The sequence below is a fragment of the Harpegnathos saltator genome, unplaced genomic scaffold, assembly GCF_003227715.2.
Source record: "Harpegnathos saltator strain DR-91 unplaced genomic scaffold, Hsal_v8.6 scaffold80, whole genome shotgun sequence".
Lineage (NCBI taxonomy): Eukaryota > Metazoa > Arthropoda > Insecta > Hymenoptera > Formicidae > Harpegnathos > Harpegnathos saltator.
In genome coordinates, this window is record NW_020230649.1 from 873,943 (window position 1) to 890,808 (window position 16,866).

The 16,866-nt window shown below is 37.3% G+C and overlaps 3 protein-coding genes and 1 long non-coding RNA gene across 5 annotated transcripts in view; 2 read left to right on the forward strand and 2 right to left on the reverse strand.

Moving 5' to 3' along the window:
- MESR6 (misexpression suppressor of ras 6) overlaps positions 1-5,730 on the reverse strand; it is a 720,981-nt gene extending 715,251 nt beyond the window's left edge. Inside the window, exons 1-3 of the mRNA XM_025306807.1 lie at positions 5,399-5,730; positions 3,795-3,940; positions 2,093-2,242 (exon numbers count right to left, since the gene is read on the reverse strand). Of these exons, the coding sequence (XP_025162592.1) occupies positions 2,093-2,242; positions 3,795-3,940; positions 5,399-5,461 (359 nt within the window). The 5' untranslated portion in view covers positions 5,462-5,730. The remainder of the gene's footprint in view (positions 1-2,092; positions 2,243-3,794; positions 3,941-5,398) is intronic.
- Positions 5,696-7,288, forward strand: LOC112590420 (uncharacterized). The gene is made up of 2 exons (XR_003114189.1): positions 5,696-5,791; positions 7,216-7,288. It is a non-coding gene; the product is annotated as an uncharacterized LOC112590420 (long non-coding RNA).
- On the reverse strand, positions 6,257-12,376 carry LOC105183831 (uncharacterized). 2 transcript variants are annotated; one of them, XM_011142215.2, is made up of 9 exons: positions 12,277-12,376; positions 11,777-11,967; positions 11,516-11,689; positions 11,229-11,430; positions 10,942-11,137; positions 10,733-10,818; positions 8,008-10,645; positions 7,775-7,920; positions 6,257-7,357 (listed from the first exon to the last, which is right to left on the reverse strand). In XM_011142215.2, exons 2-8 carry the CDS (start codon positions 11,961-11,963, stop codon positions 7,810-7,812), a joined length of 3,594 nt encoding a protein of 1,197 aa, XP_011140517.1. In that variant the 5' UTR covers positions 11,964-11,967; positions 12,277-12,376; the 3' UTR covers positions 6,257-7,357; positions 7,775-7,809. The 2 variants fall into 2 exon arrangements, with proteins under 2 accessions (XP_011140517.1, XP_011140515.1); XM_011142213.2 differs by having other exon boundaries at positions 7,775-10,645.
- Positions 12,377-14,291: 1,915 nt separating this feature from the next.
- LOC105183830 (cytochrome P450 9e2) lies at positions 14,292-16,137 on the forward strand. Its single transcript, XM_011142212.3, has one exon. It carries the CDS (start codon positions 14,484-14,486, stop codon positions 15,999-16,001), a length of 1,518 nt encoding a protein of 505 aa, XP_011140514.1. The 5' UTR covers positions 14,292-14,483; the 3' UTR covers positions 16,002-16,137.
- Positions 16,138-16,866: the final 729 nt, after the last annotated feature.

Consider the following 16,866-nt stretch of genomic DNA (forward strand, 5'->3'; position numbering starts at 1 on the left):
ACAGGCCCTATTCATTCGGCACGGAATCTCCGGGCGGATCTCTATTGTAGATTATTGCGCCATTGTCCATTGTCGCAATCCGCCAACAACTGGCTTTCTTAGATCTCTTTCTTTCGCGTGAGCGGAAAAATCAACGCAAGAACGAAACCGTCAGCCCGACTCTGTCTTATTGTTTTATTACGATACAAGATAATGTTTCGCGCTGCTCAATGCAATTAGCGGATTGTTCGCATGTCGCCTAGTAGATACGTATTCAGATATCAAATAATCTCTTGGTATATTCATACCTTAAACCTTTAAAGATATCTATATCTCATTTCTTATTTATATGTAATTTGCAGTTACTTACGTTGTTTTCCTGTTCAAGCTACGTATACAGCTACTCACAGCTATTCCATTGAAGCAATCCTTTATAGTAATTGTTATGAGCATAATAAAATTTATACAACAGTAGAAAATTACGATACAATAGAATATATTATAATAAAATAATAGAAATATATGGGTGCACACATTTGTGGACAGAAAGATTGTCTGTAATTTTTTGCATGACTTTCGTGCGAATATCGTGCGTCTAGTTCCATTGGAGAAACCGCCCTCTAATAGGAGAATTACTCCATCAGACGAGCCCTGAAACTCACGCAAAAAATTATAGAGACAGCCTTTCCGTCCACAATCGTACACGTGGATCAGTTGAACAGTAGTAACGTTATATGACAAGCGTCAAGAATCGCTCGCCGCGCGTTCAGCGTCGCGTCTCAATTTCGATCGGTTCGCCGACGGAGGACGAAGTCGCGGAAGACGAAATGCACGGCAATTAGCAGGCTATTAACGACAACACGTGCCGCCTATGTCGACAGTCTCGTGTCCCACGGAAAGCGCGGTCCGCACACGACGCCGCGTAAGGAGCGCGAGGACGTTTCGCGTGTCGCTCGCGCGCGGGACGCATATCGATGGAAATCGAATGAAGCGGAACGGCAGCTGCGGGTGGGCACACAGGCAATTACGTACGAATAACTCGGACGAAAAAAAGTAGCCGCGATGGCGATCGCGCGCACGGACGATCTTATCGACACGCGGACGCGGTGTCGCGCGCGTCCCCGAGGGTCTCCGAGTATGACGATGCAATTATCAATAATTGGGAAATTTTTTTCGAGTGCGATTCAACGTAGCCGCGCGCCGGCGCATTCATTATAAAATTCGGTATTACGAGCTCTGTCCCCCGAAATTCCCGTTATTATTATCGTCGCGCGAAAACCATTAACCTTCTTTCGCGACGCGCTCGTTAGGTTACTCCGCCTCTGTTCGCGTCGTTGGAGAGAAAACGAGCGTAATTTCGAGCCACGTGCGTCTACGTGTACGTATACGCGGATACCGAGATATCGATCTAAATAATATGAAAAATATACGAACGGCTCGATCAATTTCTCATATAGCATTTTAATTATTAATCATAGACACGTAAACGGTTGTCCATCAAATATACGCGCGATACAAATGACGCGTATCGCGTTGCCTCGGATTGAAGGAAATTGCATCCATAAGGATAATTGCACACACAGCTAGCAGAAAGCGATAAAGATTGTTCCAGCAGCAAATGGTACTCAATTGCAGTATCAAGTTAAAGTTTAAGGCGCTGTTTCGCACAACGATCTCCATTGTGACGCACAAACTTTACTTTATGCGATGTCCTCGGCGATATCGAGATTTGAGGAAACAAATGTGGGTTAATGGGCGATGGAAAGGCGTGAACAGTCTCGTTCGTATCACAAATCGCGGAAATTGTATGCTCAGATATTAAGGAGACGATTTTGATTCAAAACTGTCAAACGATTCAGCATTCAGTATATAAAGCGGTATTGGTCGTTCAGTGTAAAAGTGTTAATTATAGTTATGTTGTCGCTTGTATTGCATTCTCACATATCCGATATGGAAAATCGACAATTGTAGGATGCTATGTCGGCTCGCGGATCAAAAGACTAGGAAGAATCGTTCGAAAGAGGCATGTTCACGTACTCGCCATGCCTCATTGGCACATACACATATGTGCGTGTGCCAACATACACGCTCTTTGTGGAAATTACACGCTTACCTTATCAAGCCGCTGTCCTTGTGCTTGCCGATGAGGAACGTCTGCACACCATCCAGCATCTGATTAGCCCACGGTGGTTTCACCCAGATGAGGTACTTGAAGTGACCCGCGTACACTGCAGGCAAGATCCAATTCTCGATACTGAGTTCGCTAGAAAGAAAAGAAACGGTGATAAAAATGTGAGCCAATAATTACTCTCGCGCTCATGGAACTTGTTTAATCAAATAAAAAGACGCGCGCATCCTTCCCTCCTGTTTTTTCCTTAATATTGCCGCGTCTCTGCAATAATCACGCGGATACGAAATGTTCGTTTCGCGCGGAGATTAATAAACGACGAAAATCGAGTGGAAATTGTTCTTGCGGAACACGGAATAGATTGCAGTTTTTGCGCGTCAGTATTCACGTCTAATTGCAACTTGTCCTGTGCTTAATTGTTGAGCAATATGTTTCATGATTGCATCGAATATATAAAAGGATGCACATTGCTCAACGGGAGGGAGGGATGCGGGAGTGAAACAAATCGACGAGTAACATCGGAGTGCGACATTATGCGCCGATACATGATGGATAAATTGTATAGTGTCGTGCAATTTTTTACACGAATGGCCGGCGATTCGGTAATTTCCGTATGATTGATTCAAACGATTGGTTCTCAGCGCACCATTGCCGTTCACTAAGAACTCACTCGGCACGCGGAATGCGTGGCGGCGTGTAGCGAAACGCAGCAATTTTTATGAGAACTCGCGACTCGCAGAATGCACTCGTATCGTTTGCACTTCTGAGCGTTCAACGCGATGCAGATACCAGAAGCAGGTTCTCTATCTTGAGACCGATCGCAGTGAGAACAACGCAATGTGCATTTACGATAAAAGCAAATCAATCGAACGGACGTAGTTTCTTTTCTCCGCGGCTCGGTTTCTTCATTGTCAGACTTTCGCGTGAATGACGATACTGAAAATTTTTCTAACGTCGCTTTCGTCGTTTCAGTGACTCTCTTCCCATTTTTCGCGGCATATTGTATATTACACGTCGTATATCATTACATCCGCCGAATCAATTGTTATTTTACGATTGAATGCACCAACAAATTGATATTTGATTACTAGAAGAGTTGCAACCGACGTCATTTTCACGAATGTTCTAACGGTCGTGAATAAACTTAAGGATCATATTCGCGTGACTATGGCGCGCAAACTTCAGTCTTCTTGACTTATTTCGCCATCTTGGATTCAAAAATGATCGCTGAACGATGCACCGAGAGGCATAATAGCATCATTTTCTTTCTTTCGTTATCTCTTTCCCGCGTGAAGCAAAAAATATATAATTATCAAAATAAATGTATTTTCCGTGACTGGTCAATTTTTTATCATTAGATTTTCGCGTTATCGCTTTTGATATCTCACCTTTTGATATTTCGTTTCGGAACGCGAATCTCGATAGGTGTGTTAACGGTCGCGAGTAAATGTAAGGGTCATTTTCGTGTGACTTCAGTACTGAAGTATATACCTTCTTGACTTATTTCGCCATCTTGGATAAAAAAATGTCTCTCGTTTATCGGAGCATACATATATTTACGAGAGATTAATCCTACTATTCAACCCCCATATTTATTTCCAACATAATCATATTGCACATGATAATATCACAGTCACGAGGAACAGGTGTTATAAAGTATTTATGGCTACAAGTGTTCTATACGTACCTGAATAATCGAAATTTATCCCAAACTGTATCAGCCGGCATCGCTGGCGGTATCACCATATCGGGATGCGAATCCAGATGTATGAATGTGTTGTCTTGAAAGGGCAGGTGTTTCGAGCCCAGACACCGATATATAAACGGTAAAACCTGAGAATGTCGCAAGCACGGACGTGTAAATACCTGTGCGAAAATCACAACTAATCGCGGTCGCATCGCACACGTAATTATCGACAAGCTGCGCCTAAATCTGCGCAATGGATCGGTTTGAAACTTTGAATCCAGCAGCCACTGACCTCTATGAGCAGCCTGGATACAACTTATAGCGGAAACAAACGAAAACCAATAAAAATGTCGGAATCGTAACATTACCATACCCGATGCGACACGATCTCAAACACCGACTATTGATATTACAAAATGATTTCACGCAATGTTCAACAATTGGAAAATAATTCGTATCATTCGTAAACTCGAAACTAGTACAAAAGCAAATCTAATATTTCACTTGGAAATGCATAACCAAGACATCGGCGCTTCTTTTGTATGTACTTGTATTCGATCACGAGAAGATCGCAATACCTTTCTTTGTGGCGATTTTTAGAATAGATAAAGAATCGTAAAAATCTCGCGATCTTTCTTTGTTTCGAGACTCGTCGGAACAATGTGAAGTATATGTATCAAGACGACATATTACGTCTTCCAATCGTACGTATACGAATGCATACGATTGAAGATCGTAGTGTCGCTGATTTGATAAACAAGCGCTGTGGCTATCACGCCAGTGTAAATACGTAACAATGAAAAAATACATACATATCGTATTCCATATTCAGCGTTAAATGTAATCGTGCGGCTGTAAATTCTATCTTATACGAGCTCCGAGTGAGAGATATTGTTTCAGCTGGAAACTAGGATGCATTTGGCGCTAAATACGATCCAAGTGTGCGTGGATTATAGATAGGTTAGTTTCACGTTGCCACTGTGTTTCGAAACGCAGCAACGCCAGCAGCGCCGCGCCGCGCGCGAGTGGCGAACGCGCGCACGCGCGCGTCATTTTAAACGGTCTATAATTCGCAATTAAACTTCAAACGGAATTTTACTTGCAATTCGTCGTGCGATATTTGCGAAAACTTGAAAATTCATGTATATACACGCCCACCTTACACGTATACGTTCATATGTGCAATTTCGATCATGCCAATGTTGTCTTACTGATGGAATTAATAATCATTTTCTTCCGATTAACGTTGAGTTACAAATAATCGCCTGAAGCGACTTTTTTATGCTTTCGGAGAACGAAGATTTAAATTGCGATATACATATATACTAAAAAAATATATGTAAAGACTTCTCGCTGCGGCCGATATTGTGGAGCGAGAGAAAAAAGTATCTCGTACTTCGCTCCTTCTCCGACCGTACTCCTACTACCTGCTATTATCTCGCGCAAGCGTACGACTGACCTTGGTCGCACGAGGATGGATAGATATTTAAAGACCTTGGATAGATATCTATCCTCGTCGCACGCCTCTCGGGCACAATACCGCAACAAAGCACGAGTCAACTACGTTCTCTCCAGCATACACGTCCGAGCGCGAGAACGCTCACCTCATCGTGGCTCTCTACCACGTAAATCGGCGTCTTCTTGAAGTACTTGAGCGCGAGCGACATGTTCCGCAAGGGCTGATCACGCGGGACTATCGGGCACGAAGACGAGCGCGATCGTTCAACCAACGAGAGGCGTTTAAAGAGGCGATCGATTTTCTAATTAACACGCGGCGGCGATAACGACAACGACGATGACGACAACGTCGAGGACAACAACGACGCGGAAACTCGAATCGAATCGCGGACACGTGGCACACTGCTTCGCGCGAAAGCACGTGGTCACAGACTGAAGTTTTCGCTCTTAGGCGCGCACCTCAAACGATCATTTCGCGAATAAAAGACAGGGGCATCAGGAGGGTCAACCCCGAATTCTCACGAGACGAGTTCCGTAAGGTGGTTCTCTTCTCTTTTCCCCCTCGTTTTTTTCTTTCTCTCGCTCTCTCTCTCACACACACACACTCTCTCTCTCTCTCTCTCTCTCTCTCTTTCCCCCGCGCCTCGGACGGACGGACTGAGACCTTAGAAACCTGATCCTTCTAACTCACAGCCGGCCTGTGTACGACAAGCGAAGTACGGTGTGCCGTATCACTTGGCGATTTAGCATGGACAAAATTATTCCAACGGATCGATACGACTGCCCACAGTCGAAGGAACGCAACGAGTCGTACGCGTAGTGTCTCCGCAAGCGTTATCCGGCATTAAAATTAATTACAAACTGCTAACAGTGGAAACAAGTGTTCGCTCCATTATGATTAACATTATGATCGTTATAATAAGTAACAACGATAATAATCAGATCACTTAAGTGGGAATAAAAGCACACATATTCGAAAGTAATATAATACTCGTTCTCACACATCTTTCTCTTTTGCATTAGCTTTATTACACAAACATGATTGCTTTCATCGTTCATTCAACTACTCAATGCGTAGATTACCGCATAAATAAAAAATCACATATATCAGAAAAATTAACGCAAAACGACAACATAAACGATCATTCGTCCTCCTCTTTTCGCAATCACCTCACACTTGAAATTCGCAAACGCACACCGCGTACGTATTTACACATGTTACAATATTCACACAGATCGCTATCTCAGTATTCTTGTAAGAAAACAACGTACATACGTACAATTAAATTACCGCTGGCAGACAGCGAATGGTAATCGACGAGAGACTAGTGTACACCCGATAATGTTCGATCGATAAGACTAATACGAGACTTAATCGTAAAGGATCGATCGAATTGCATAAGCGCAGGTAGCGTCGAATCGTTAGAGAAAGGTTACCCGCGGCACACACTTCGCCGTCTCCCCGGTGCGTGTTAAGTGCCGCCGATGCGTGACCTTTCGCTATCGATCGATTCACATGTCATTTCTCGCCGCTTGATCATACGCGCACATCGTGAGAACTCGCGGACCCGCTGACGAAAATGTGTCCGCGGTGCCACCACGTTGTCGCTCTACCGCTGCGCTCTAAAACTCCGGAATCGTTCGTATTGTCAAGTCGAATCTAATGATTTTTTGCTTTTGTCTTCTTCCCTCTTCTGATAGATATTCGTTTCTGCTGAGAGACAGTACGCTTTATATAATCATCCGTTCAATCGTTCAATCAGGAAGTATAATCGTTGTTCATTCCATTAAGTAAAACTTGACAATCTCGCACATCGTTCTTCTTTCCAACAATGAGTATCCACTCCAACTTAGTCTTTTGATTACATCTTCTTCGGTTTTCTCGATTTGTAGTGATTAAGGGCGTGAAAAATCATTTTTCTCTTAATCACTACAAATAATCATTACTTATTCAATTTTCTAGATATTGCTCCCCGTCAATCGATGCTTTTGCCAAAAGTCAACAAAGAAACGATCGTCTTGTGGAACCTCATCGAGAACACATTGACGAAGAAAAAGCTCGACCCCTAAGTGAATAGCCGATCCAGAGATTTTGCGATCTTTTCCTGTAATAAGTCGATTATTAGAGATATGCGAACCTAGAATAGAACATATTTTCGTTTTTATAATTATAAACACACACGCCTTGTCGTTAATGCTTTCTAGCAGCCCTATTTCACATATTTTCTTTTGTCAGACATTACATTTAAATGTTTTTTTCTTTATCGTTGATTAGAAGACGCAAGATATAACTTCTTCTTCTATTTGTATTAGCTTTTATATATTATATATAAATATATATAAATATATAAATATATATTTTTTATCATGTATAGATATTAAATGTATATGAACATCTCAAAATCAAAACGAAGACATTAAAATGAAACGTTGTGTCTGTACGATTGTGTGCGATTCAAGCTACAACATAAATTGACATAAATAAAAATGAAATTGTTCAGAAAAGAGATTTTAGAGCGTACAAGCGATCCCAGGTTAACCGTCAGCGTGGTTGCAATTATTCTTCGTACGAAATCCAATTCTCAAGCATCTGCGACTGATAGATTTGTAGATGTAACTGATTGGTTTGCATTCTTAGCGACGACAGGAATCTGTCGACGTCCATGTTCTGCAGGTAAACGTTATTGTATGCCAAGTCGTCGAGTCCACGAGTCTTCGGTGATTCTTCATGATGATTAGAGGTATCCTTACGTACCGAATACCAAGACGTTTTGTCGTGCATATGTGGAAAATAGTGGTTGGTCGCGTATTCGGTGTGTGAAGAGAAGCGGCCGATTTGGTCCAACAAACTCGTCTCTTCCTCCTTTGCATACTCGCAATCTGAAAACTTTCGATCGATGTTAAAATCGCGATTATCTGCGCACGAGTTCAAAGTAGCATAATCTGAAACTCGCGGATGAGACAATCGAGCGGTCGAATCCAGTGAACGTCCTGGGAAAGCTGTCTTCGTGTTTTCAGCTGCATGTGAAGCCGGCATCTTCGAATAAAGATTTACATCAGCTGATTTATTCGTGTCCATATTACTCATCACGTGTTTATCTAATTTTCCATGCAACTCGCTCATGTTATTGTAAAGAACGTTATTCGTTTGTACAGGTGTGTATTTGGTTGACACGTTGCTCTTGGTATCGCTCTGACTAGTCTTCCGCCTGACATTGCTCATAAACTTTGCTCTTTGCGAACAATTAAACACATCCTTGTCGGTATTCGAAACCTCGTCATTATTAAACGATACTGACGATGATGCTCCGTTTTCTCGCATTTCCGTTGGTGATAACATCTTACTGTCGTTTAGATGGCCGATAATTATATCGGTAGAAGTATCGTTCTTCATATCGTCTGGCTCATGTCTACCTTGGTCGTCGTCTACAACTTCGCCAGGACGAGTGTTCTGTACTTTCCGCGAACAGTTTTCATATTCTATTTTTATTCTCGATGCATCTACCTCAGCAGTCGTTTCGTGTTGTTCGGTGTCATCGTCCGAATTTTCAAACTGTTGTACATCATCTTCGCTTAGCTCGACCCGTTTTGAATCGTTTTTCATGGTTTCTTCCTTGAGAAACTCCTTCATATCCGAAAAAGATAAATTTTGATCTTTTATCTTTTGCATCAAATCGCACTTCTCCGTTTCGCTCAGAAACACTATGTAGTCCAATATTTCTGACAGTTTCTCGTTAGGATCTTTGTATTCCTTAAAATATCGTAATGCTTTACGGTATTCTTCAATCTCGGAATCGGACATCATCAAATTTGGCAAGTGTTCATCGGCGTTTGTAGGATAAGGAAAATGCGCGTTAAATTTGCTTCTCGATTCCTCAAAGCGGCTCTTGAATTCTTCTATCTCCCTGTACATATCCAATAAATTGTTATTCGAATTAAGCCCCGAATATACATATGTATCGTTCACTTCTTCCTCGGTGCGCAGTTCCGGAAAAATGCATAAGAATGCTCGCTTCTGCATACTGAAAAAATGTATAAACGCAGAATAGTGCTCCTCGTAAACCAGTTTATGTATAGAATCAGTCATATTCTTAAACATATTATTTAATAATTCAATTTCGAAATGAAGTTTATCCTTCCATCTAGTAGCTGCTGCCAACGGAGTCTCATCGGTTTCATTGAATTCTTCAATACATTTCGATAGATAATCGTACAATTTATTCCGTTCTCGAGATCTAGCATCCAATTCCTCTGTGTTCAATTTCGCACAATGCTCTAAATCGGAATTCTTTAAGGAACACTTATCCTGAGCTATTTCCTGAGACATAGAAATAACGTTATTATCAGTCATGACAGCAGATAATATATCACTCTCCTCTTTCTTGTCAGCTGTTGGGATACTTATACATCCGCAAATTTGCTTGATTTCATCGTCAGATAATTCACGATCTTCAATACTTAAGAGATTCGTTTCAAGAACAACATTTTCGTTTAATTTCTCCAAAACAGAAAGTTCGTCCGTATGAGATTTTACTGTAAACCTGAACATTTTTTCTGAGCTGGATAGATCTGGAAGAATAGGTTCTATAACTGATGCTTCTTCTCGTTTTTCAAATTCGTCAGATTGCTGGACATCGACTTTGCTAATATTATGTTTATTATAAAACAGCTTTCTTTTGTCATCCAAATAGAATTTTTTTCGTTTCGTATATGTTTCATTCGTGATAGCTTTATCGCACTTTTTATCCTTTGACAAGATACTTTTAGATTTGTTTTGATTACCGTTACTAAGATTAGCAGTATTATTTGTACCGCTATTTTCCAACGAACATGTATTTGTGTCAATATGTTTACTGTTGTAAGAGGACGTTGAGAACGTTGTGTTTTCTGATGTAAGTATCGCCATAGGTGTGCCGTTTTCAGATTCAAGAATTCCTTTGTCAATATCTGAAAGCTCTGTGCCATTTGCCTCGGGCTTCGAGTAGACTTTCTCGAAAACTGTAATATTGTCAGCCCATACATCTTCCACATAATCAGGACCGAGTTTGAACAGATAAAAGTTTGGTCCACCAACCGAGATTAATAATTCTCTAAACGATTGAAGCTCGTTTTCAGAGACAATTGTGATGGAAATTCCGTGGGTTCCATAACGTCCAGCTCTGCCAATTCTATGTAAATATGTTGCTGCATCCATAGGTATATCCAAATTTATAACCAAGTTAACATTTTCTACATCGATGCCTCTCGCAGTTAAATCCGTGGTCATCAAAATTCTACAATTAAAATTCCTCAATTTTTCCATTATTTCCAACCTCTTGGCCATATCCTGACTTCCAATGATGTATGTGGATGAAAAGCCCATAGAATTAAGTTTATTGCTGACCGATTGAGCTCTGTAATAATAAATATATGAGTAATCATTTTACGATTTTAAAGAAGCAACCAATCAATAAAACATAATTAAGAAATAGACTATATACCGTGATTGGTAATTTGAGAAAACTAGAGATTGCTTAAATGGTATTTTTGTAAATATTTTCTGCAACTCGTCCACTTTTATTTGTACCTAAAAATATAGATAAATGATAAATTCATCTGTTAACATGAAATCAAATTTGCTTTTTCTCTAAATCTCTAAAAATTCTCTAAATCTCTACAAATTCTCTAAATCTCTAAAAATTAATGAAACCTGTTTCATGGCATTAAGATGTGAAGAAACCACCACCAAAAATTGTTTAATTCCGACTAGAATTGGTCCATCAAGATCTGGTGATATTAACACTGGTGAGCACATATACATTTCTAAAAACTTTTCTAAATCTCCAGGATAAGTAGCACTCGAAGCTATAACTTGTTTGTTTAATGACAATTTGGAAAATATATAACTGTAAGAAAAACAGAAATTAATATAACTTTAATAATTCTTAAGTTGATGTTACATTTTCAATTTTAATAATTCATAAACTTCATACTGACTTGATATCTTTTTGAAAGTTTGTTTCCATTAATTTGTCTGCCTCATCAAGGACAAATAACCTAACAGTTGAAACCTTAAGCAGTTTCTTATCAATTAAATGCTTAATTCTACCTGGGGCGCCAACTGCTACATGGCACTCATTCAGTCTTTTCTTATCATCTTCCACAGACAATCCTCCCACAAAATATTCAACTTTTAATCCTACAACAACAGAGATAATTTTAAAAAATGAAAAGAGAAAATTTTCCTCATAGAATACTCAATGCAGTAATATTATATCAATTACCTTTTATTTCTGAACCTATTGTTTTAAGAACATTAGATATTTGAATAGCTATCTCTCTGGTAGGTGCTACTATTAAGACTTGCGGAGATGATATTTGAATATCTAAAATTTCCAAAGCTATAATACCAAACACAGCTGTCTTTCCAGTTCCTGATTTTGCACGTAATATTAAATCTGCAAAATATCAACATTTTTAGTACACAGAGTTATCATTGTTATTACTCAGTATATTTTAAGTATATGTATATTGTTTCGTAATACCAAATCCACAGCGTCCTATAGGAATAGCTTTTAACTGTATAGGAGATGGTCGCTCAAATCCAGCAAATGACAATCCATCCATAATTTTTTCTGGAAGCCCCATTTCCAAAAATGTAACATTTTCTTGTATCTTTATATCGCTTGTTCTTAATTTCTTATTTATGTCATGTGCAGTATATCGAAACATTTTCCTATACAAACATAAGAATATACAAATGTATTAAATATCAAGAATGAGGCAAATTACACAAAATAAACAATTGAAAATAAAAAGTTTCTTTTTTCACAATCACCATTTCGCCTTTCATTGAATTCTTCTTTATAAATTTGATTATTTTATATCATGTATCAATTTTTTAATTGAATATTATTACATACTAAACACGTGCTTATTATTTATTTAAAAACAAGTAATTTCTTTGTAAGGACACTAAATATTATATATAGAAATAAATATTAATAAATATATATTTATAATATATCATATAACATATATATACCTATCTGTTGAAAAAAAAGATCGATTGAATATAAAAAGAAAAATATAAACGTTTAAAGCGTAAAACGTTCTGTTTTCCAATCGCTTTTAATCAAACTTACCGTCACAGCCATACATTATAAATATGTAGAGTTCCGACTCACTATTTGGTTATGCTACGGATTAATGAAGGTTCGTCTCCTCCTCCGTTGAGTTGTACTACTTGCCTTTAACTAGCTTTTGAAGTTATATTTTTCGAAAGTATTTAGAAAAATAATCTCATTCTTTTATTCAATTATTAATTGAAAATAAAAGGGTCTTTTAACTTCTCATTTTATAAATCCCGTATTAATAATAAATAAAATGCAGGTAAAATTTGTCTTTCTAGAATGAGATAGGTATATTTTGTTTCACTCCAACTTATTGCATCAGTTGGTGCAAAGTTTTTGGAAGAAAGGTTAAGGTCATTCTACAACGTGTCGTAAGTTGTAAGCCGTAAGAATTGGCGACTCACAATCATTTATTATAAAAATAATCGGCCATAATTGGTCAGTTCTTACGGCTTACAACTTACGATACGTATTGTAGAATGACCTTTACTTGTTCGAGCTCTTCTAACCAAAATATTAAAAATGAAGAAATATAAATTTCTATATTTGACAGCTGTAGCAAGTTAATGTAAAGAAAACTATTTAAATAACGTTTCAATATGGGGGGTAAGCACTGCATGAAAGATATTTTATATAAAACTTTTTTAAATATACTAGAACTGAAATTTGTGCCAGAATCTACATTGTTTAGCTCTGCTTAGCTATCATATTATATATCATCTTGAAAGTGACACATTAGTAAGATCACAGTTTAAATCAAGAGGTATATAGAACTAGCACTTATAAGTAGAGACTCGTATGATTTGCACATTAAATTAGGTTTAACCACTTATTTAGTACAGTTGTGAATCGATTCTGATAAGATATTGTAATAACATCTATTATGGAATACTTAATTGTTACTGCTGTTAGTCGTAATAGGACCTCTGGACATCTGTTATCATTTCAAAACATTTAATTATTTTAAGAGAAACAATGTTATTCACATAATATCCATTCTAATATTCAGCTCAATGCTGTTAATATTTTGCCAATTCCTATCTTTTGGCAATAAATTTTTATATTTTAGTATTATATTATGCATTATATATATATATATATGTGTGTATATAACATATATGTATATATAACATTAACATATTTTAATTACAGTATTTAATGTTATACATTATAGTATACAGTGTTGTGCGTCAGCAATCTTAAAGATATGTTACAAAAACAGGAATATATATGTGTATATTTTGCAAGTCATTTTTCCCAACATTGTTTTTAAATGTACATCAATTACCACTTTTGTTATCCCCTTTTAGTTCTTTGAAATGTGATAAGCCAACTTAATATACTGTATTCTCTAGTCTAAAGTCTTTGAGTATTCTACAATGTTCAAGTTGTAGATCAACAACTCTCTCGAGACTGTACCACAAGTGTGGCAGTTACAAAGGTCATAGCTTAATAGAATGAAGTTTTTACTATCCTTTAGTGGAATTTTTGACAAATATTATACAATATTTATTAATGTAAAGAATTTCAACATTATAATTGATATATCTTCACAAAAGTTAATTATTTTGATTCTATAGTTTTATTTTATATTTTTTAATGTCTCAAATAATTTTTTGGGTTCCTTAACTTTTTTCCATTGATATAGAATATCTTGTATATTCTGTTATGAATGTGATTCAATGTCTAAATTGACACAATTGTACATCAACCTCAATAAATGGTTATATTATGTAATATCCTAATATATTGCAGAATCAACAGATATATCCATAGTAAGGATTACTATTAAGATTTTTAACAAATACTATCTTTCACAAGAGTCTTCTATGTCAAAATTCAAGATATGCTGAGAATTGAATAATAGAAAATAACATTATAGATACTAGTATATTGTGAGATGTTTTGCAACTTGACACTTGATTCTAGTCTTACATAACGTCATATTAAATATGACGCATCAATTGGTACAACGTATGAAGTAAGATGTGCCGCGATGAGCTACAGTTATCGATAGAGACTCGTACGCGTAGTATCATTCGCACACAAAAAGCGGTTTTGACAATCTGCGCGTGCATTTGTGAAACCAATTTGGATAAGATTTGCAACGAAATTTACCATGGAGTACTGGACGATATTGTTATCCATTTTGATAGGAGTTCTGGGAATATATTATCTTTATAAAAAATTTCATTACTTCAAAAGACATAATGTTATTCACATAACGCCCACTCCTATATTCGGTTGTATGACGCCGTTTATATTTCGCCAAATGTCAATTGGTGATTTCAGCGAGAAACTATACACTTTCAATCCAGATGCCAAGTATATTGGAATCTATGCCATGACGCAACCTGTCATTCTGTTTCGCGATCCAGAACTCATCAAGGAGATTTTCATCAAGAACTTTGAGGCCTTTCCTAATCGCCTGGGATTTAGTTTCATACACGATCCCTTATTTTCAAAGAATTTATTTTCTCTTCAGGGGCAGAAATGGAAAGACGTGAGAACATTACTGAGTCCTGCTTTTACATCCAGCAAAATAAAAACCATGTTTACATTAATGTCGGAGTGTGCAATAGATTTTACGAAATCTCTGTCGGAAATGTCAGCAAATAAAAGCGATATGGATATGAAGGACGCTTTCACCAAATACACGAATGATGTGATTGCCTCGTGCGCTTTTGGAATTAAAGTTAATTCTATAAGTGACCCCACGAACAAATTCTACGTTTACGGTAAAGAAGCCATAAACTTCCAAGGTCTACGTGCCTACAAATTCTTTTTTTTCTCAACCTTCCCGTGGCTTACACGACTTCTGGGTTTAAAATTCCTAAGCGACGAAGTAGGACATTTCTTCAGGAATATTATTAAGTCCACAATTCATACCCGTGACACTGAGAATATTACACGTCCTGACATGATACAACTGATGATGGATATCAGAGGTAAACGTGAGTCTGAAAGAGAACTCAGCATTGAGGACATGACTGCACAAGCCTTTATCTTTTTCCTCGGTGGTTTCGAAACTAGCTCTACCGCAATGTCCTTCATTGCTCAGGAAATCACGGCAAATCCAGACGTCCAAGCAAATTTACAGAAAGAAATTGATAAAACTCTGCAGGATTCAAACGGTGAAGTGACTTATGAAGTTATTAATCGTCTTGAATATTTAGACGCAGTAATAAACGAAGTTCTCAGATTGTACCCACCTATCGCCTTCTTGGAAAGATTATGTGAAAAAGATTATGAATTACCACCTTCACTGCCAAATGAGAAGCCTTTTACTTTGAAAAAAGGTATGGCTGTTTGGGTTCCAGTTTATTCACTTCAGCGTGATGAGAAATACTATGATGTACCAGAGAAATTTAATCCAGAGAGATCCTTGGGCAACAACTCTCTATGTTACATACCATTCGGATTAGGACCGCGAATGTGCATAGCCAACAGGTTTGCCATGCTGGAGATCAAGGTCTTGATATTTCATCTACTGGCGCGGTACGAGCTGAAACCTTCCTCAAAATCCATTTTTCCCATAAAATTAAGCAAAAATTCAAATATCACAATGACTCCGGAGGGTGGATTCTGGTTGAGTGTTCAACGTAGAAGCAATATGCATCCTACAATATTACAGTAAAAAGATTCGAAGGCAGTGTTAATAACTTTTGAACGCGTTTCAAATGCATCTACGGTTGACCGATCTATATGAATTTTGATTATAGATAATGGGAGAGAAAATATTTCATGGAAATTCTATATATATATAAACTTTGTTATGAAAATTGAATAATAACGTACATTATGTTAATTATATCTTTTCATATTTTAAGATTATATTAGTATTATATTACTGTAGTTTAATTACAATATTTAATGTTATATGTATATTGTTATATGTATAATGTTATATGACATACATCATCAACAATTATCTATACGAAAATATCTTAAAAATTTATTATAAAAACTGAAATACACACGTATATGTATGTGCGTGTATGTATGCATATTCAGCAAGTTATTTTATTCTTTTAACATCGCTTTCAAATGTACGTGATCATCGCTTTTTACTATCCCCCTCCATTAAAATGTGATAAGTCAATTTAACATACTATGTTCTCCAATGTTCCAGTCGCAAATCAACAATTCTCTCAAGACTATACTATACGTATAATAAGTGCAAAGATCATAGTTTAAAGTCCATGGCACACAGATGTTTATTTTTGTGCTGGATTTAGTGAAATTCAGTTATTACTGTATTTTAATTACAGTGTTTAATGTTATATATTATGACATAATACATCACATCGACAATTAACTATACGAAAATATCTTAAAAATTTATTATAAAAACTGAACACATGTATGTGTGTGCGTGTATGTATTGGGCCTGTTCTTTATAGCTACACTGCAAAACTAATGCAATAAGTTAAAATGAGCCAACTATGGCTATTTTCCAGCAAGGGTCACAGAGGACACAGTGTAATACTGTGTCCAATACA